Genomic DNA, 19,860 nt, shown 5'->3' with positions numbered 1-19,860 from the left:
TGCATCCTTGCTGATCCTTCCTCCTCCACAGCTGACACAGAAATAACTGGTGTTGGTGGAAGCAGTAAATCACTTTGTTATGTGGCAGTCCTGAGGCCTAGTAATCTGCCATTTACAGATCAATCTGTGAAATTGTCTTACACTTTCTGTTCCAAAGTCACAAAAGGAAAAATAAAAGTGGAAGCCTCCTTAAAATGTAGGGTAAACTTTCCTTTGTTAGTTCTCAGCAGAACAAGTGTTTCCAAGGGCAGATGTCCCTTTTTGTCTCGTTCCATTGACAGCTTGAAGTTTTTCATTCTCCTGCACTGTCTTTCAGTGACAATGGTTACCTGACAAAATGGTAAGAGTTACTCTCCCCATTAGTGACAGCAACAGCAATAAGAACCACACAAAGGTTTAACCCTGTCCTGCTCTATGAAAAAAAAAACAGAATCAATTTTGGTAGCATGTGAAAAAAAAAGCTAAATGTGGTACAGCGTTTAAAATAAACCCTATACTAAAAACTTGTCTCAAGTGATTGACCTACAAATACTTAAAAAGTCAATATATCAAATATACATTAAAAAAACTCAATATTCAAGTGACATATAATTCATGAGGATCAGTTCATCAGTGATTTTTTCATATAAACCAATAGAATAAATTCAAACATGCAAAAACATCCAAACCATAAAAAGTTATTGGTGATATAGTTCCATCAAACAAGATTGTTATCTTTACAAACTCCAGGGAAATAAGCACAATTCTCTGTATATTGAGAAACCAGCTTTTCTACTTAAATAAGGGTAAATAGCTTATTGAATTATCCCAATCTTAGATTAGTTCCTCACACCTAGCTGAGCAGTAATCCAAATGTCAATTTCAAGTGCCGATCCACTCACACAAAAGACCTAGCGATCATACTCTGCTTTGGACCAAACTAAAATATATTAGCCAGGTCACACACGTCTTTTTTTTTTTTATACCAAGATCATTTTTTAGGAAACCGTTAGGTCACCTATTCCAAATGTGGCAGATGACAGGCGTTTTAAAATGTTCCCATGTAGAGACACATGGACAGTGTTCAAAAACTCACCTGCATTTGACTGCTGGTTGTTAAAGCTGCCTTTAAACTTTCATTGCCAAGACCTGAATCATCAGCATCAATCAGATTTTCCACAGGGACATTTGGATTAGTTTTCATGTATGTAAAGTCATTTTCCCCAGAATCCAAAGCCACACAAACATTGTAAGTGTAGGGAAGTGTTAGTGTTCCACTGGTATATTGAGAGAACATGCTGGGATCAACTTGAGGATATAAATTTGAACTGACGGGCCCATACACCTGGAATGGTTTAGACTTCCTACATTTAGATATAACAGCCAACATGACTGTTATAATAAATAGCAAAGATATTACTGCTAGGGCAATTACTAAGTACAGCTGCAGGCTTGATTGGGTATCTTCATCAGGGAAGTGATTGACAAATTTAGGAACTACTTGTTGGAAATTATCTGCAACAACCAGGGTGATGGTAGCTGTAGTAGACAGAGATGGGATTCCATTGTCCTTTACCATCACCACAACCTTGTGACTCAGTATATCCTTCTCTTGAAAAACATGTTGTGTTCGAATTTCACCTGTATGTTCATCAATGGAAAAGTAAGATGGTTCAGATAACTGTACAAAATGATACGAGAGCCAAGCATTATGTCCAGAGTCTGCATCCACTGCAACCACCTTTGTTATTAATGATCCAGGCTCAGCAGCAAAAGGGACCATCTCAAACCCTGCTGATGTTCCACTCTCTGGGGATGGGTATAGGAGTTTTGGCACATTGTCATTCTGATCTATGACTTTGATAGTTAATGTTGTGTTGCTGATGAGAGATGGGTGTCCATTGTCCATTGCTATTACTTCTACTACAAACTCCTTGTGCTTCTCATAATCAAATGATCTCTGGGAATATAAAACTCCTGTCTCTACATTAAGAGAAACATAAGAAGACAATAAAAGATCTGTATTTGTATTGAAAATAGAATAAATAATTTTTGCATTGTCTCCAGTATCATCATCGGAAGCGTGTATACTGTATATTGAGACTCCTGGTAAATTGTTCTCTGGTACATAGGCAACATAAGTAGAGTGCATAAACAATGGGGGATTATCATTAACATCTAAAATCTCCAATATAATGGTTTTATGACTGGAAAGTGGAGGAGATCCTCTGTCTGTAGCTACAATTGTTATGTTATAATTAGACACTTTCTCTCGATCCATAGGACCAGTTGTAACAATTGTGTAAACACTAATAGATGACAAAACTAAATTAAAAGGCATTTCCCCTTTGAACTTACAGTCCACTTCTCCATTTTCTCCTGAATCTTTATCATGGACTCTGATTAGGGCGATCATTGTTCCAGGTGCAGTATCCTCAGGAATGGGTGAAGATAAGGATTTGATGAATATCTCTGGAGTATTGTCATTCTCATCTGTAACCTGTATTAATACCTTACAATGGGAAACAAGTCCTCCTCCATCCTTAGCTTGAACGGACAGTTCATAATTTCTTGTTTCTTCAAAATCCAACTTTTTGTTGATGTTAATATCACCACTTTTGAAATGAATGGTGAAAAGGCCAGATGGATGAATATTTCCTGATGTTTTGCTGAAGGAGTAAGTGATTTGCCCATTTGTACCAGCATCTTTGTCCATTGCACTTACATTAATTACAGTAGTATTTATCACACTATTCTCATTTACACTAACTTTGTATTCCTCTTGGGAAAATATTGGAAAATTATCATTAACATCAGTAACAATGATTCGTATTACAGCTGTTCCAGATCTCACAGGATTTCCTCCATCCAGAGCTGTTAAAATCAGCTCATGAACATTTTGTATTTCTTGATCCAGTGATTTCTCTAACACAAGCTCAGGAGATTGAAATCCATTGCTGCTAATCTTCTGATTTAGTGTAAAATGTGAATTGTCACTGAGTTTATATGTCTGTACTGAATTAATATCAATATCCAGATCTTCTGCATTTTGTAATGCAAATCGTGTTCCTGGTGATGTTAGTTCAATAGTTTCTATATTGAAAGTCTCAGGATAAAACACTGGAGGATTGTCATTAATATCCTGAATTTCTATTTCCACTTTAAAAACAATAAATGGATTTTCGACCACAGCATCAAAGGTTAGGAGGCAGTTAGCTTCTGCCCCACACAGTGTCTCCCTATCTATCCTGTCCTTCACATAGAGATTTCCATTATCTACATTCACATAAAAATATTTCTCTGATATATGTGATATAATTTGCAGCTTTCTTGATGAGAGCTGTTTAATATCTAATCCCAGGTCGTTTGCAATATTTGCTATTACAGAGTCTTTTCTCATTTCTTCTACAATGGAATAATGAATCTGACCTGAGACTGAATGACACAGCCAGGAAAAAAAGAAGGAAAATATTACTTGCCATGTTATCCTTTTGTATGTTGGGTGGTGTTTCATCTCATCCACATTCAGCATTTTCCAAAAGTCTCCTTTAGGATATTTAACTTTTGTAATCCAGAGACCAAAAAAATAGGTATTTTTTTTGTGAAAACAATAAAATATGTAGACTGTTCAGAGAGAATCCAGAAATGGCTGTGCCTCTTCATGCAGTTCTGCAGTGTGTTTGAATGAAGAAAATAGCAGTAGATCTCCAGTTCTGCATTCTTCTTCTTATTGGTCAAACAGCGGCGCTCTGAGGTATAAGTGAGGAACTGCAACACTGAAATATTATTCAGTCTATGCTTTTTTAGTCTTTGAATTGGTACAATGTCAATTACATGCAGTTGAAATTATGTGTTATTTATTTAAATATTTAATTATATTGAAGTACTATATAAAGTTCTAAAGCAAAAAAGATAAATATGGCATGCATAAAATCTTTTAGAAATCATCTAAATGGCGGGATTGTGCACAATTTAACTCAAATGCTATGTAAGAGGTAACCCTAGAATATTAACCATATAATTCAAACACATTTTTATTAAAGTACAACTGAATCCACTTCATTTTGTATGGGGAAACATGGGATATTTACTGTATTACTGTTTTTGTCACATTTCTTTTGCTTGCTCTGTGATCACTAGGAGAGGATGGTAAGGTATTAAAAAGTAAATAATTTAGCTTAGGAAGGGTCTATATCTGCTTGGAGGGGACACAAACGGTAATAATAAAAAAAAGTTTGGCTTAAGTTGAGCTTTAGAATCTGTTTCTTTTTTTTTAAATCTGACAGACTTAAAGTAAAACTAAAGTCTTGTTTTTTTCTATAAAGATAACAAACATGTTATACTTACTGTGCAGTGGTTTTGCACAGAGCAGCCCAGGTCCTCCTCTTTTCAGGTCCTTTGTAGGTGCTCCTGGCCACTCCCTCCTGTTGAGTGCCACCACAGAAAGCAGCTTGCTATGGGGGCACTTGAGCCGAGCCGCAGCTCCCTGTGTCCATTCAGACATGGAGCCGTTACCCGGCCTTGCCCCCTCTCTCTCTCCTCATTGGCTCACTGACTGTGATTGACAGCAGTGGGAGCCAATGGCGCTGCTGTATGTCTCAGCCAATCAGGAGGGAGAATCCTGGGCAGCTGAGTCTCTCAAGCAACATCGCTGGATCCAGATGGGCTCATGCAAGTATTTGGGTGGCTGGGGCGGCTTTTTATCTTAATGCATATAATGGATCATGATAAAAATAACTTCTGCCTTTACAACCACTTTAAGCCTTGTTATATGTATGTTCGACTTCATTCATGGTGCATTTTCATTTTACACTGAGGTATACTACAAATTACAGTCTATAGAATTGTATGCTAGTACAACTACATGTGCATGCTTAACAGTTTGCATAATAGGTAATTATAGCAGGGGTTTAAAAGCAAGTAATTTTGATGGTATTTGTTCTTTGAATCTAAACATTTGTAATGTAATATTACTTTAAAACCAATATGTTTCATACATGCTTCTGAGTAGAGTATGTTTAGTGGCATTTTTCTTGGGCAGTATTAGCTGAGTACTCACTATCAATAATTTATGCTCAAGTTAAGTTACTTCTGTGGCACCCCACTTACTGACAACAATCGAATGAGAAAGCACTATCAATGGATTGTTTTTTGGTTCAGTTTAGGTGTTCTTTGAACACCAAATAGGTGAGGCATTTTGTTACAAGCACACACAAGTAATTTCTTATTTTCTACTGAGTTATTTGTATATACTGCATGTCCCAATAACCATTGCCTAAAGCAGTGTTTCTCAACCATTTTTATTTAGTTAAGGCACCCTTTAAAATGATGCACAACTTTGAGGTACCCCATTCTAAAATGTAAAAAACAAAACAAATAATTTTACATAATGCAGCAACATCCACACAGTAGGACACCCAAATTGAGAGGTGATTTATTCTTCCAAAGCAAACACATATTTGCACATTGGTACTGATTAGTACTGTTTATCTTCTCCCTCAGTTTCTCTTCCTCACTCAGCTAATGTGACCACAGTGCTGATGGAGAGGGGCAGGGGAGGATAAACAAGGATGCTGTGCAGGCACCCAAAGTCCTTCTTATGAACCAATGACATCATTGGTTGTTAGGACGCCAGTGCCTAGAAGGTTGTTATAGTGCATAATGAAAACCCATGGCTTTGTGTAACTAAAAGGCAGACTTAATCCGCCTGCTGGCTTGTATACAATTTGGGGCCATTGTTTGGTTGTTTTTTGGCAGTTTTGCCAAGGCATCTTTGAAGAAACCTGAAGGCACCCCGGTTTAAAAAGGTTAGCCTAATGTCTTAATAAATGTCTTCCGCATAGGAAGAAATAAACAAAAAAAAAATACAAAGCACACAGAATCATTTACATTATATACCTGCAGCACCCTGGAGTTTAGTCAGGGAGCTCCTCACAAATTTACTTGCCAAGAGTAGTTAACTTGGTCAATTGATGGGGATCTATTGATTTCTTCCTAAGTTTGGCCTTGTTGCACTTTTCTATTTCACTAGGTGGCTGGGTACTTGGTGGTTCTAGATATGAGAAGGGCAACCCAAGGTTAGGTTATGGATATGTGGGTGTCCCAGCCAATGGGCAGGGGTTTTCTTTAATCCCTTGGCCTGCTGGGAGAGCCTATATATTTGGGTGAGGTCAGGTGATCTGTGTTCTGTGCCACCCGGACTGCCATCTGAGTGGACGTGTGTCGTCTGCCCTGTGCTGCTAGGCCGGAGATTGGGCCTATCCCTGGGGCATCTGGCTGCCAGGCTGTGTGAGGGCCTATCCAGAAGTTAGAGGGCAGCGCAGGGTTGGGACTGCGGCTTACAGTCCAACCAAAAGTGACGGTTCTGTCGGCCGGAAAACCTGTCAGTGGTTGGAAGTAGAATGGAAGCTGTTGCCACAAAGGGACCAAACACATTTACTAGGGACCACAGTGAGTAACTGAAGCAAGTACCGAATCATATTCTGAATGAAGGGTGTGGTGGAGAGTTGGAAAATCTCAGGCGGTGATCAAGTCAGGGAGCAACCTGTGGAGGAGACGCTTGCAGAGCAACCTTGTGTGTCAAGCCAGGGCCCAAGCCGGTTAGCAGGGGTGAAGCTTGAGGAGAATTTGGAGTGCCAAGCTAGGGACCCAGCAGAGAAGCAGGGGTGATGCTTGAGGGGATACCACTACAAACCTTGGAGGAGCTCAAGGGATTCATAGTCAGTGAATCAGTGGGTCTAGTGAGAGACCAGGGGCTCAGTATTGAAGAACTACAAGGAGCAGTTGTAATGAAGCTGACAGAACTGAAATGTTGAGTTAGGAACTGTTAAAGAACTGTTACCATAGGAGACAGCAATTCTGCACGTGCAGAAGTGGCGCCTTGCTGGGGCCTTTCCCTGAATGGCTGTCCTCCTATTGAAGTCTCAGAGTCTGTCAATTTAGTTTGCAACTATCTAAGGGTGTGCTGGCCCTAACCCTCTTTCCCCCAAAATATATAAAAAAGACTGTCAAAAGAAATAAAACCTATTTTATATCTAATAAGTGTCTGGCACCCAATGGCTTTCACAATCTTTGCACCCACTATGCCTCACAACTTACCACATATTGAAATATGTCAGCTATCTTTGGCCTTGGAGGTTCTCATTAGACCAAAATAGGTACAAAACCTTCCTACCTACCTTATTTACTTGCTAATACAAACATAAATACATCTTCATGTTTGGTGAATAAATTATTTTGGTACATCAAATGTCCATCATGTGAAAGCACTAAACAAGAATAGTATTTATGGCACCAAGAAAACACTGCTTTTCAGAAAATGCTGCTGCCTGCAAAAGATCACCTGGATGTACCACAAAAAAAAAGTGTATTTGGAAAGACCATGTTAGAGTCCAGACCTCAACCGCACTGAGATCTGTTTTGCAAGAAATACTAAAACTACACAAAATAACCAAAAACAGTTTTAAGTTGGAATGGTTTAAATGTTCTCCTAACCACTTGTTATACCTGAAGGGTTCCACATGTACTGGCACTTTAAGGCTGGCTCCACCCAGCAGTGATGACAAGGGTCAAGGGGCATAGTAGCCATCTTAGAGAGACCACCACATGTAGGAAGCAGAGATATGTAATGTCCTGAGATGCATGTTGCAGTGTACAGCCTGTACTGAATAAACATCCATTGTACCAGACCAGAGTCTTGTGTCCCTCACAACACAGAGGATATAACAGTGGCGACGAGGATGGGATTTACAAAGTGTCTATCAGTCTGAGAGAGGGACAAAGACATTGTGGATTGTCACCTGGATAAAAGCAATCACAGATCCCAGCAGGAAAATGTCATTAATCGGGACATTAAGTGAGTTTGATGGAGAACAGACATCCTGGAGTTCCTGGGCTGAGAGACTGGAACAGTATTTCAGTGCAAATGCCATCCCAGACAACAGGCAAGTAGCAGTGTTTCTGACAGTGGTTGGGGCCAAAACATATGACACTCTTAGGGATCTGCTTTCCCCTGTAAAACCAACAGCTAAGACATTGGCAGAGCTGCTGACACTGCTAGAGGATCACTTCCAGCCTAAACCATTAGAAATTGCAGAAAGATTTCGCTTCTATCAGAGGCAGCAGCAGACAGGTGAAGAGATTAAAGTTTATGTGCTCGCCCTTCGCAGACTACCTGTTCTTTTGGGGACTACCTACCTACTGCACTGAGAGATAAGTTTGTCATGGGACTGAATTGTGAGTCAACACAAAAGAGACTGTTAACAGAGAAAGACCTTACCCTTACAAAGGCAATTGAGATAGCTTCAGTGATGGAAATGGCTGTAAAAGATACAGAGGAATTGAACCCCCAGAGCAGGTGAAGCAGGAAGTTTTCAGAACAGCAGTCAAACCAACTGCTGCAAACTGGAAATACAGACCCCCACCAAGTCGGGAGTCAGCTTGCTACCGTTGTGGGAATACAGACCATGATCACAAAGTCTGCCGGTTTAAGGATCAGACCTGTCATAATTGCGGTAGGACCGGCCATCTGAAACGAGTTTGCCGTAGCAAGAAGGTGCGAGATAAACAACCTCTGAACCCCAAGACAAAGACATATATGGTGGGAAGATATACATCATCATCTGAGTCAGAGGATGAGGCTGTGCTCCACAGGTTAGACATACATCATATGCATTCAGCACCCTCCGCAATGACTGTAGATGTAACCGTTGAGGGAAAGAAACTCAGGATGGATGTAGACACAGGAGCAGCAGTTTCAGTTATCACCCAGAAACAATGGAGACAACTTCAGACCCGAAAAACTGTCCGCCCAACACCAATCAAACTGCAGACATACTCAAAGCAGATACTTCACCCACTGGGTTACGCAAAAGTAAAGGTATTGTACAGGGGTCAGACAAAGAGACTGCCATTATATATCCTAGAAAATGGGGGACCCCCTCTATTTGGGAGAGACTGGATTGCTCACTTTGGTTTGCCAGACATCGCCATAAGTCCCTGTAACACTGTTACAATTCCATTAGGAGATAATGAGGGATGGGTGGTGTCCCTGAAGCAGCGGTTCCCAAAGATTTTTGATGACCAGTTGGGAAAAATAAAGCATGACTGTGTGAGACTCAAGCTGAAACCCAACGCTCAGCCTAAGTTCTTCAAAGCTCGGACAGTACCTTTCGCACTCCGAGCAGGTGTGGAAGCAGAACTAAGTCGGCTGGAGGAACAAGGTGTCATCTCAAAGGTAGAGCACAGCGAGTGGGCATCACCAGTTGTACCGGTAAAGAAAGCGAATGGGGACTTGCGCATTTGTGGCGATTTCCGCATGGCACTAAACTCTCAACTGGAAATAGACCAGTATCCCCTACCCAGAGTAGATGACATTTTTGCCTCTCTTGCAGGAGGTCAAAAGTTCACCAAGCTTGATCTCAAACAAGCATATTTACAGTTTGAGGTCCATCCTTCTTCCCGCAAGTTTCTGACCATCAACACCCACAAGGGACTGTATGAATATAATTGGATGGTGTTTGGGGTAGCCTCTGCCCCAGCCATTTGGCAACGAAAAATGGACGAGATTTTGGCGGACATTCCTTTCACTCAGTGCCTACTAGATGACATGCTCATTACAGGACGGACCGACCAGGAACACAAGCAGAATGTGGAGCTTGTGTTGGCGAGACTCCAAGAACAGGGTCTGAAAGTGAACTTAGCAAAATGCCAATTCATGGTGCCTAAATTGGAGTTTTGTGGCCACCTTGTGGATGCAGAAGGTATACACACCACAGAAGCCAAGGTTGATGCTTTAGTCAAAGCTCCAGACCCAACCAACGTCCAGCAGCTGCTTGCTGAACTATTACCACAAATTCCTGCCAGATCTGGCACACACCTTGTTTCCGTTGAACAAGCTTTTGGAGAAACACTACAGATGGGACTGGTCGGCTGCATGCCAACGTGCTTTTGAAGTTTCTAAGCGGAAGCTGTTGGCGTCACGCATGCTTGTGCACTATGACCTCCAGAAGCCTCTCACCTTGGCTTGTGATGCCTCACCCTATGGTCTGGGGACGGTACTATCCCACATCTTACCAGATGGGTCAGAAAAACCAGTGGCATTTGCCTCCAGGTCTTTGACAAAAGCAGAAAGCAATTACTCACACATTGACAAAGAGGCTCTTGCGCTGATATGGGCAATTAAGAAGTTTCATCTTTACCTGTATGGTAGGGAATTCACCATACTGACGGACCATAAACCACTCCTTCAGATCTTTAGCCCTGACAAAGGCATCTCCCAGACTACTGCGGCCCGCCTCCAACGTTATGCCCTGTTCTTGGGGGCATACAGCTACAAAATTCAGTATCGTGGTCATGATGCCAATGCTAATGCGGACGCTATGTCCCGACTGACAGGGAGGTCCATGGACTCTACTCCACCAGTCAGGAGTTGTCGTTACACCAGCCTGTCCTTCTTGTCTTCTGGGGAGATAGCAGCCCATACAACCAAGGATACCTTTCTGAAAACAATACTCTCCTGGGTCCGGTCCGGTTGGCCTGCAACTGTCACACAGGAGTATGAACCTTATTTCCGTAGGCGTATGGAATTAACTGTGGCTGGCAACTGTGTTTTATGGGGAGACCGAGTGATCATTCCACAGACCCTCCGGAGACACATTCTTAACTTGCTACATACTGGTCATCCCGGGAGCACACGTATGAAACAAAAGGCCAGAGGCTATGTGTGGTGGCCAAACCTAGACTCAGATATCACAACATATGTGAATGCTTGTGCTGGATGTGCACAAACGGCAAGAGACCCTCCTCGAGGGTGCGTCCAGCCCTGGACTTGGCCCACGGTTCCTTGGTTTCGCCTACACTTGGACTTTGCAGGCCCGATCAGAGGACACACCTTCTTGATCATAGTGGACGCCCATTCAAAGTGGCCTGAGGTCATTCCTGTTACTCAGCCAACGACTAAGGCAACGGTTTCCATACTGTTACATCTCGCTGCTACGTTTGGATACCCCAGAGAAATCGTCACAGACAACGGTGCACAATTCACCAGTCAGGAGTTTCAGCGTTTCCTGACTGCCCACAACATCAAGCACAAGTTGACCGCACCTTACCACCCGGCTACAAATGGTCAAGCAGAGCGGTTTGTGCAGACTTTTAAACACTATTTCAAAGCTACAGTGGCTGCAAGTAAACAACAGTCCCTGTCACCCCAGCAGCTGGACTCCTTCCTTTCTGCTTACAGAAACACACCACATGCAACCACTGGGAAAACTCCAGCAGAACTCCTTCTGGGGCGGCAGCCATGGACTGTTTTGGATATGCTCCGCCCTCAAACAGTCCAGGAACATGTACTACAGTCCCAAGACAAGATGGTCCAACACAATGAGCTCCCCTGATTCACAGCCCAACAAAAGGTATGGGCCAGATCTTATGGGGCTTCCAACACCCGTTGGCTTCCTGCTGTCATTGCAGAGACTTTGGGACCCAAGATGTACAAGGTCCGCCTGGAAGATGGTTCCATTTGCAGACGTCATGCGGACCAACTGCGCCCTCGTTCTCAACTGCCCAAATCCCTGATGCCGGCTGAACCACCAGTATCTCAAGGATCTGCTCCCAGCGAATCAGGATGCACAGAGACTGATGATTGTGGGGACTCTGAACTTTTGAACTCAGCTCCAACAGAGCCCTCCAGCTCTGGTCCGGAGGTCTGTTTACCCTCTGAGCTGGGGGATCCCTTCTTGGCCCTGCCGGTACCCATTCCGGCCAGCCCTGTTTCCTCCGGTCCCGAATCCCTGGATGCCTGGCCTCAACGACACTGTCGCCCTCCTGACCGGTTTCAGTTGCAAGAGTGGTTTACGAGACTTTCGACGGGGCAGACGGAAGTGATCCGATGACATATTAACCCCGCAACGGTTCCTGGAAGCTTGTTTGGAGGACTGTTATTGGACAGTTATCAGTTAATGTTTTGTGCCTGTTATTTATTTTTATTTTTTTTAGGGATGGATGGAAGGTGTTATACCTGAAGGGTTCCACATGTACTGGCACTTTAAGGCTGGCTCCACCCAGCAGTGATGACAAGGGTCAAGGGGCATAGTAGCCATCTTAGAGAGACCACCACATGTAGGAAGCAGAGATATGTAATGTCCTGAGATGCATGTTGCAGTGTACAGCCTGTACTGAATAAACATCCATTGTACCAGACCAGAGTCTTGTGTCCCTCACAACACAGAGGATATAACACCACTATGCAAGTCAGTAGCTAAGGAACATTTTTTGCAGGAACTATTGCTGCTAAAAAAATTATTCTATCAGTTACAAAATACGACCCTTCATCTTTTACAAATCAGGCTGTGAATAAAGATATAATAGATCAGACAGCATTTATAAGACTGTTGTGCAGAAATCTGGTAGGTTCAAAAGATTTTTATGTTGATAGAGAGAGAGGCAGCAACTACACGAGGCACATTACAAAGCATAATAATACACATGCTTGTAATGAAAAACTGAAAACACAAAATATAATATCCTTATTCCACATACTTACTCCACATATCTAAATAGTTATAGTATATTGAGTATCCAAAGTTAAGATCAAACATACCGAAGTCACTAATCTTAGTTACTATTTACTTAATAAAATTTTGCATGCATTTTACAGTACTCAAATATTTATTTACTATTTGTAATTGCTAAAAAAAAAAGAGAAATACACCTAAATACTATTATAAGACCCTGAATAACATTTATTGGTCAGAAGAAATGATAAGTATTTCTTTATCTTAAAAAAATTCTACCATTAAATCAAGTGATATATTTAATACCTGACTTTAATTTGCTTAAACAATTTAATTAAATCAACATATCAATGTGCATAACAGAATGAAAAAAATTGTCCCTGCAAATTAGCTGGGCCCATTTTGAAGTAAGTGTAGTAAAACTTTAAATCCATGGTTCTTAAAGAAGGGTCAAGCCACCAACACTTGTCCATTTACTCAACAAAAACTGGTGAAGCCCACACTGTGGTTCTTTACCATAGTCGATAACCATAGGATTCTCATAGAAATATGAACATTACAGCTGCTGTGTTAAGCTTGTCATCATATTACAAGTTTCCTTATGGTTAAAGAGACCCAGTCACATTGCTAAAGCAGAAGCTTCCACTGTGCTACATCAAGCTGCAATCATCTCTGGAAGCCTCAGGTGCACTATACATTTGCATGTAAATAACATATCATAGTTTATACAGGATGGGAAGTGTCTGAATGAAGAGATATTTGGCAGGGTAAACAGGCAATTGATACGAAACAGCAAAGGGATTAACTATGCACAGACTTATTTTACGTTTTGGCTAGAGATACACTTTAAGATCTTCCACGTGCTTTAGGCCCCACATTTTGTTCAAAAACCTCTCTTTCCCCTTTAATACTCAGTAAATCTTTTCATTTTTAACCTTTGTTATTTACAAAAAAAAATTCTTATACCAAGGCAATTGTTAGACCACCTATCTCAATCGTGACAGGTGAGACAAAGTATAGATTTATTGTAATGTATCTAGAGTGTTATAAAATGTAATGCTCTTAGGGGATAAAAATGGACAGTGCTTTAAGTTTTCAAAAGCTCACCTGGATTTGACTGCTGGTTGGCAAATCCTCCATTAAACTTTCCTTTCCAACACCTGAATCATCAGCATCAATTAGATTATCCAGAAGGACATTTTGATTCGTTTTCATGTATGTAAAGTCCCCAGAATTTTCCCCAGAATCCAAAGCCACACAAACGTTGTAAGAGTAAGGAAGTGTTAGTGTTCCACTGGTATATTGAGACAGCATCCTGGGATCGACTTGAGGATATAAATTTGAACTGACCGGCCCATATACTGGGAATGGTTTAGACTTTCTGCATTTAGATAATGCAGCCAACATAACAGTTATAATAAACAGCAGAGATATTACTGCTAAAGCAATTATCAAGTACAGCTGCAAGTTGGATTGATAATCTTCATCAGTGAAGTGACTGACAAATTTAGGGACTACTTGTTGGAAATCATTTGCAACAACCAGAGTGACAGTAACTGTAGCAGAGAGAGATAGAATACCATTGTCCTTTACAATCACCACAATCTTGTGATTCAGAGTATCTTTCTCTTGAAAAACACGTTGCGTTCGAATTTCACCTGTATGTTCATCAATGGTGAAGTAAGATGGCTCAGCTACTTGTGCAAAATTATAAGAGAGCCAAGCATTATGTCCAGAGTCTGCATCCACTGCAACTACCTTTGTTATTAATGATCCAGGCTCAGCAGCAAAAGGCACCATCTCAAACCCCGCTGATGCTCCACTCTCTGGGGGTGGGTATAGGAGTTTTGGTGCATTATCATTCTGATCTATGACTTTGATAGTTATTGTTGTGTTGCTACTCAAAGATGGGTGTCCATTGTCCTTAGCTGTTACTTCTATTATAAATTCCTTGTGTTGCTCATAATCAAAGGATCGTTGGGCATAGATAACTCCAGTCTCAATATTAAGAGAAAAATAGGAAGAAATAGGAAGATCTTCTGTATTTTCGTTAGAAATTGAATAAATAATTTTTGCATTGTCTCCAGCATCATCATCAGAAGCGTGTATACTGTATATTGAGGCTCCTGGTAAATTGTTCTCTTGTACATAAGCAATATAAGTAGATTTCATAAACAAAGGAGGATTGTCATTAACATCTGATATCTCCAGTTTGATGGTTTTCTGACTGTAAAGGGGAGGAGATCCTCTGTCAGTGGCTACAATTGTTATGTTATAATTTGACACTTTCTCTCGATCCATAGAACTTGTGGTCACAATTGTATAAAAACTGTTAGATGACAAAACTAAATTAAAAGGCATTTTCCCTGTGAGCTTACAATCCACTTCTCCATTTTCTTCTGAATCTTTATCATGGACTCTGATTACAGCTATCATTTTTCCATGTGCAGAATTCTCAGGAACGGGTGAAGATAAGGATTTGATGGATATCTCTGGAGCATTGTCATTCTCATCTATGACATCTATCAAAACCTTACAATGCGAAACAAGTCCTCCTCCATCCTTAGCTTGAACAGACAATTCATAATTTCTTGTCTCTTCAAAATCTAACTTTCTGTTTATTTTAATATCACCACTTTTAGGTTCAATACTGAAAACGCCAGAAGGATGGACATTTTTTGATGTCTTGCTGAAGGAATAAGTGATTTGCCCATTTGTTCCAGCATCTCTGTCTGTAGCATTTACATTGATTATAGTAGTATTTACTGCACCATTCTCACTCACACTAACTTTGTACACCTTCTGAGAAAATATTGGAAAATTATCATTAGCATCAATAACAATGATTCTTATTACAGCTGTTCCAGATCTTACAGGATTTCCTCCATCCAGAGCTATTAAAATTAGTTCATGAACATTTTGTATTTCTTGATCCAGTGATTTCTCTAACACAAGCTCAAGTGATTGAAATCCATCACTGCTAAATTTCTGACTTAATGTAAAATGTGAATTGTCACTGAGTTTATATGTCTGTACTGAATTAACACCAATATCCAGATCTTCTGCATTTTGTAATGCAAATCTTGTTCCTGGTGATGTTAGTTCAATAGTTTCTATAGTGAACGTCTCAGGATAAAACACTGGAGGATTGTCATTAATATCCTGAATTTCTATTTTCACTTTAAAAGCATTAAATGGATTTTCAACCACAGCATCAAAGGTTAGGAAGCAGGTAGCTTCTGCCCCACACAGAGCCTCTCTATCTATCCTGTCCTTCACATAGAGATGTCCATTATCCACATTCACATACAAATATTTCTCTGATATATGTGATATAATTTGCAGCTTTCTTGATGAGAGCTGTTTAATATCTAATCCCAGGTCTTCTGCAATAATTGCTATAACAGAGTCTTTTCTCATTTCTTCTACAATGGAATAATGAATTTGACTTGAGACTGAATGACACAGCCAAAAAAAAAATAAGGAAAATATTACTTGCCATGTTATTCCCTTGCATGTCTGTGAAGATTGCTTCATCTTGAATAAGCCTAGCATCTACAAATAGTGTCCTTCAGGATATTTAGCATATGTAATCCAGAGAGAATAAAGTTTTTTTTTTTTGTGAAAATAATAAAATGTGTTGGCTGTTCAGAGAGAATCCAGAAAATGGCTGTGCCTCCTCATGCAGATCTGCAGTGTGTGTAGATGATGAAAATACCAGTGGATCTCCAGTTCTGTATTCTTCTCCTTATTGGGCAAACAGCGGCGCTCTGAGGTGTAAGTGAGGAACTGCAACACTGAAATACTTTTCAATCTATGCTTTATTTAGTGTTTGCATTGGTACATAGACAGTACAAATAGGCAGTTCTGGATTTAATCCGATTTAACATTTTTGTCTTTATAAATAGTATTAGGTTTTACATTAAAAGATAAATGCAGCATGCATACATTCTTCATATATTTATGCCTGGTTGAATTGTGAACAATGCTATGTAACAGACAACACAATAAGTTATAAGAGATAACCACGCCTTCTTGATAATACAAACAGAAATGTGCCTAAACGTATGATGGACAAAGCATTGCACTCTTTGTCTACAATTTTTTGTCTTTTTTTGGCATTGGAAAATCCCATTAACTAGCTAAATCAATTGTCCACCATGCAAAATTACTAGACAACAATGGTATTTATGGGAGGGCACCATGAAAGAAACCACTGCTCTTCAGGAAATCCTGCTGTCTGCAAAGGATCACCTGACTGTACCACAAAAAAAAGTGTGTATTTGAATTAGCCATATTAAAGTCCAGACCTCAACCCCATTTAAATACTTTTGCATAACCTGAAATGTGCTGTTCTGCAAGAAATCTCCAAACTACAGAACTATACAATTGAAAAGGCGGAATAGAAAGGCGGAATGGTTCAAATGTCCTCCTATCCGTTGCGCAAGTCTGATCAGTTACTAAAGGGGACTTTTGGTGGAGAGTGCAACTAAATAGATTTTTGTACCAGTTACTAAGTACAATAATATATTTTCCATGTGATACTGTGAAAGTTTAACCAATGTATTAAAGTAAGATGTTATAGATTTCAATGCTGTGTGTGTAATTTAAACTGACTGGGCCATATTCTCGTAGATCGGCGCATATTTAGTGAGGCGGAGCGGATCTCCGATGCGCACCGCCGGCTTAACTTGGCGAGAGCCGAACCATATTCCCGAACCCCCTGCGTCCTACGCTGCGCTCGCGTAACTTAAATGTGTTGGCGTAAGTAGGCGCAAGTGACGGTAGGAGGGATGTGGGCGTGAAGCATTATAATGATCCGTGACCCCATGCAAATGATGTCCAGACCTAACGGCGCATGTGCCGGACGTGCTCCGCCCTCTGCGCATGCGCACAATGACAATAGGCGTAAATCCATGCTAAGTTGGGCCGGCCCAGTGTATAAAAGCTTCAAGCATCCGCCCAGCTAGTGCAAAGTGACTCCCTTGTATTTCCCTATTGGAGTTTTCACTTTGCTGCTGCTGCTATGCCAAAGAAAGACCGCAGGAAAAAAACTTCAGCCCTGCTGAGAGGGAAGTTATTATCTCAGCAATGGAGCGCTTTGATGCCAGGCTCCATGGTGCTGAGAGTGGCAATACCAGCAAAATCAAAAAGGAAGAAATATTACGCAAAGTGACGGCACAGGTCAATGCCCTTGGCCATGAGGTGAGGACCCCCCAGGACATCATTAAAAAAATGAATGACCTGCGGGGGGTGGTCAGAAATAAAATGGCCACCATTGCCAAACATGCCAGGGGCACTGGAGGTGGGCCACCCTGTCCGATCCGGCTGTTAGAGGAGGAGGAAATTATTGCCAGATGCCTGCGGAGGGAGCAGGTGGAGGGCCTGGAGGGCCATGACTCCAGTGACCCACCCATGAGGACAGGTAAGTGTGTTTTATCTTCTATATGGTGTGTAGCATGTTTGGGGGGGGGACATGTGACAAGTGTGTGGGTCCACCAACATGGGATTTTTTTGTGTCATCCACAGGTGTGCAGGAGGGAGCTGGGCCGTCTTCTGCTGTCCGTCCAACACCATCCCCCCAGCAGTCTGCTACAGTGGCTGACCCCCTGGGAAGCCTACAGGCCTTTTTGGAGGGGAGTGGCCAGTCCTCCGCACAGGAGGTGGTTGAGGAGGATATTGCCCATGAGGAGGTGGTGGGCAATGAAGAGGAGGTGGCCCAGAGTGTGCAGGAGGTCATTTTATTTCTTGACGACTCACATGAGATGCCCGGAACATCACAGCACCACCCAATCACCAGCCCCTCAGGGTCTTCCATCACCCTCTCCAGCCCCTCCCGTCCCATGCCCCTCACCACCAGCCCCTCACGGCCCTCCCCCTATTCAAGGGCCCCAGGAACTCCTGTCCCCAGGAAGGCCACCCATAAGACCAGGGGTGTGGCAGGAGTCCTGCAGGAAAAGCTGGTCAGGCAGCAGGACCAGCAGAGCCGCCATATGGGGGACATTTTGGAGGAGTTGAGGCGGCTCAATAATAGCCTGTCCTCCTCTGGAGCAGTGCCCGACGCTCTGCAGGATGTGGCAGGAAACTCTGCAGCCACCATTACAAGTCTGGGTGAGCTGCAAACCACCACAGCCGAACTTGTGGGGGAGGTCAGGGGCCTGCGGATGGCTGTGCAGGCCCAGACTGCATGCCAGGAGGCCCTGCTCAGCCGTATAGCAGTGGCTCTAGAGGGCAGACAGCCAGCCAGGGAGGCACCTGGGGATGTTAATCCACCGAGGGAGGCTCCTCCACCTGATGCCCCACCACCCCCAAATGAGGCTCCCCCCAGACAAGCGAGGGCCAGGAACCTGGGCACCAGGCGGAGTCCGCGCCGGGGCCGGTGATTTATTTGGGCTTCTTTATGCTCTAAGTATGATTTTTTATATAATTTTTTATTTATGCTCTAAGTAAGAGCTTTTTAATATTATTTTATTTATGCTCTAAGTAAGAGCTGTTGTATTTTTTGTGCTGCACAAAGTAGTGCATAGCACAGTGTGAATGGTGTGTGAATGTGGGGGGGGTGACACTCCTGCCAGTAAGGGGTGTCACCCTCGGTCGCTGGGGATAAGTTCTCCCCAGGTCCGTGTGAAAGGTGTATGAATGGACAGCAACATCATTGGAGCCTTGACGCGGCGTTGCTGCTCCTTAGTACCGTGCGGTGTACTTCGGTCTAATCCAATGGGATGTGCATGTGGGGTGTGTGTGCTAGGGACCCCAGTGGTGTGCATGCGTGCATTTTCTGTGTGCCATGTTTAATGTGTGTGTTTAACGTTCAAAGATTCGCTCCACGAGACATCTCCTGACTGCTGTACCATCAGCAGACGGGGTAGCCTCGGTTAGGGGGGGACATGGTGGTTGGGGGGTCAGGTCATCACGTAGGTCAATCTGCAGGCCCTTTCTCACTGCGAAGTTGTGCAGCACGCAACATGCAGCGATGATTTGGCACACGAAGTTGGGGGAATACAGCAGGGTACCCCCAGTCTTATCCAGGTATCGAAAGCGTGACTTAAGGATGCCAAATGTTCGCTCAACCACTGCACGGGTGCGTGCGTGTGCTTCGTTATATCTTCTCTCTCCTGGTGTTTGCGGATTGCGGAATGGAGTCATGAGATGAGGTCCCAGTGCATAGGCAGAGTCACCTGGAAGGGAAAAGACAGGAGGATGTTAGTCATGCATGTGCCCCTCGTGATGTCTGTATCATGGGGGGGGGACAGTCATACCTGACACCCATGTCACTCACCAACCAGCCAGCTGTCCCCATACACATTCTGCTCAAATTGTCTTGGGATGTCACTTTGCCTGAATATAAAGCTGTCATGGCTGGATCCGG

The 19,860-nt window shown here is 42.4% G+C and overlaps 3 protein-coding genes across 11 annotated transcripts in view; all 3 read right to left on the bottom strand.

Moving 5' to 3' along the window:
* The window catches only part of LOC120932477 (protocadherin gamma-B2-like), a 353,457-nt gene that overhangs the window by 188,923 nt on the left and 144,674 nt on the right, over positions 1-19,860 (bottom strand). The window lies entirely within an intron of this gene.
* Positions 1,064-4,270, bottom strand: LOC120932482 (protocadherin gamma-B5-like). The gene has a single exon (XM_040344876.1). It carries the CDS (start codon positions 3,509-3,511, stop codon positions 1,064-1,066), a length of 2,448 nt encoding a protein of 815 aa, XP_040200810.1. The 5' UTR covers positions 3,512-4,270.
* On the bottom strand, positions 13,587-17,181 carry LOC120932480 (protocadherin gamma-B5-like). Its single transcript, XM_040344874.1, has one exon. It carries the CDS (start codon positions 16,044-16,046, stop codon positions 13,587-13,589), a length of 2,460 nt encoding a protein of 819 aa, XP_040200808.1. The 5' UTR covers positions 16,047-17,181.

This window comes from Rana temporaria, chromosome 3, assembly GCF_905171775.1.
Source record: "Rana temporaria chromosome 3, aRanTem1.1, whole genome shotgun sequence".
NCBI classification, from domain to species: Eukaryota; Metazoa; Chordata; class Amphibia; order Anura; family Ranidae; genus Rana; species Rana temporaria.
The sequence above is the reverse complement of the archived record's forward strand: the minus strand, read 5'-3'. Positions and strand labels throughout refer to the sequence as shown.

Bases quoted from the DNA above. Each gene is read 5' to 3' on its own strand.
- LOC120932482 (XM_040344876.1), bottom strand. From the start codon at position 3,511: ATGCTGAATGTGGATGAGATGAAACACCACCCAACATACAAAAGGATA.
- LOC120932480 (XM_040344874.1), bottom strand. From the start codon at position 16,046: ATGCTAGGCTTATTCAAGATGAAGCAATCTTCACAGACATGCAAGGGA.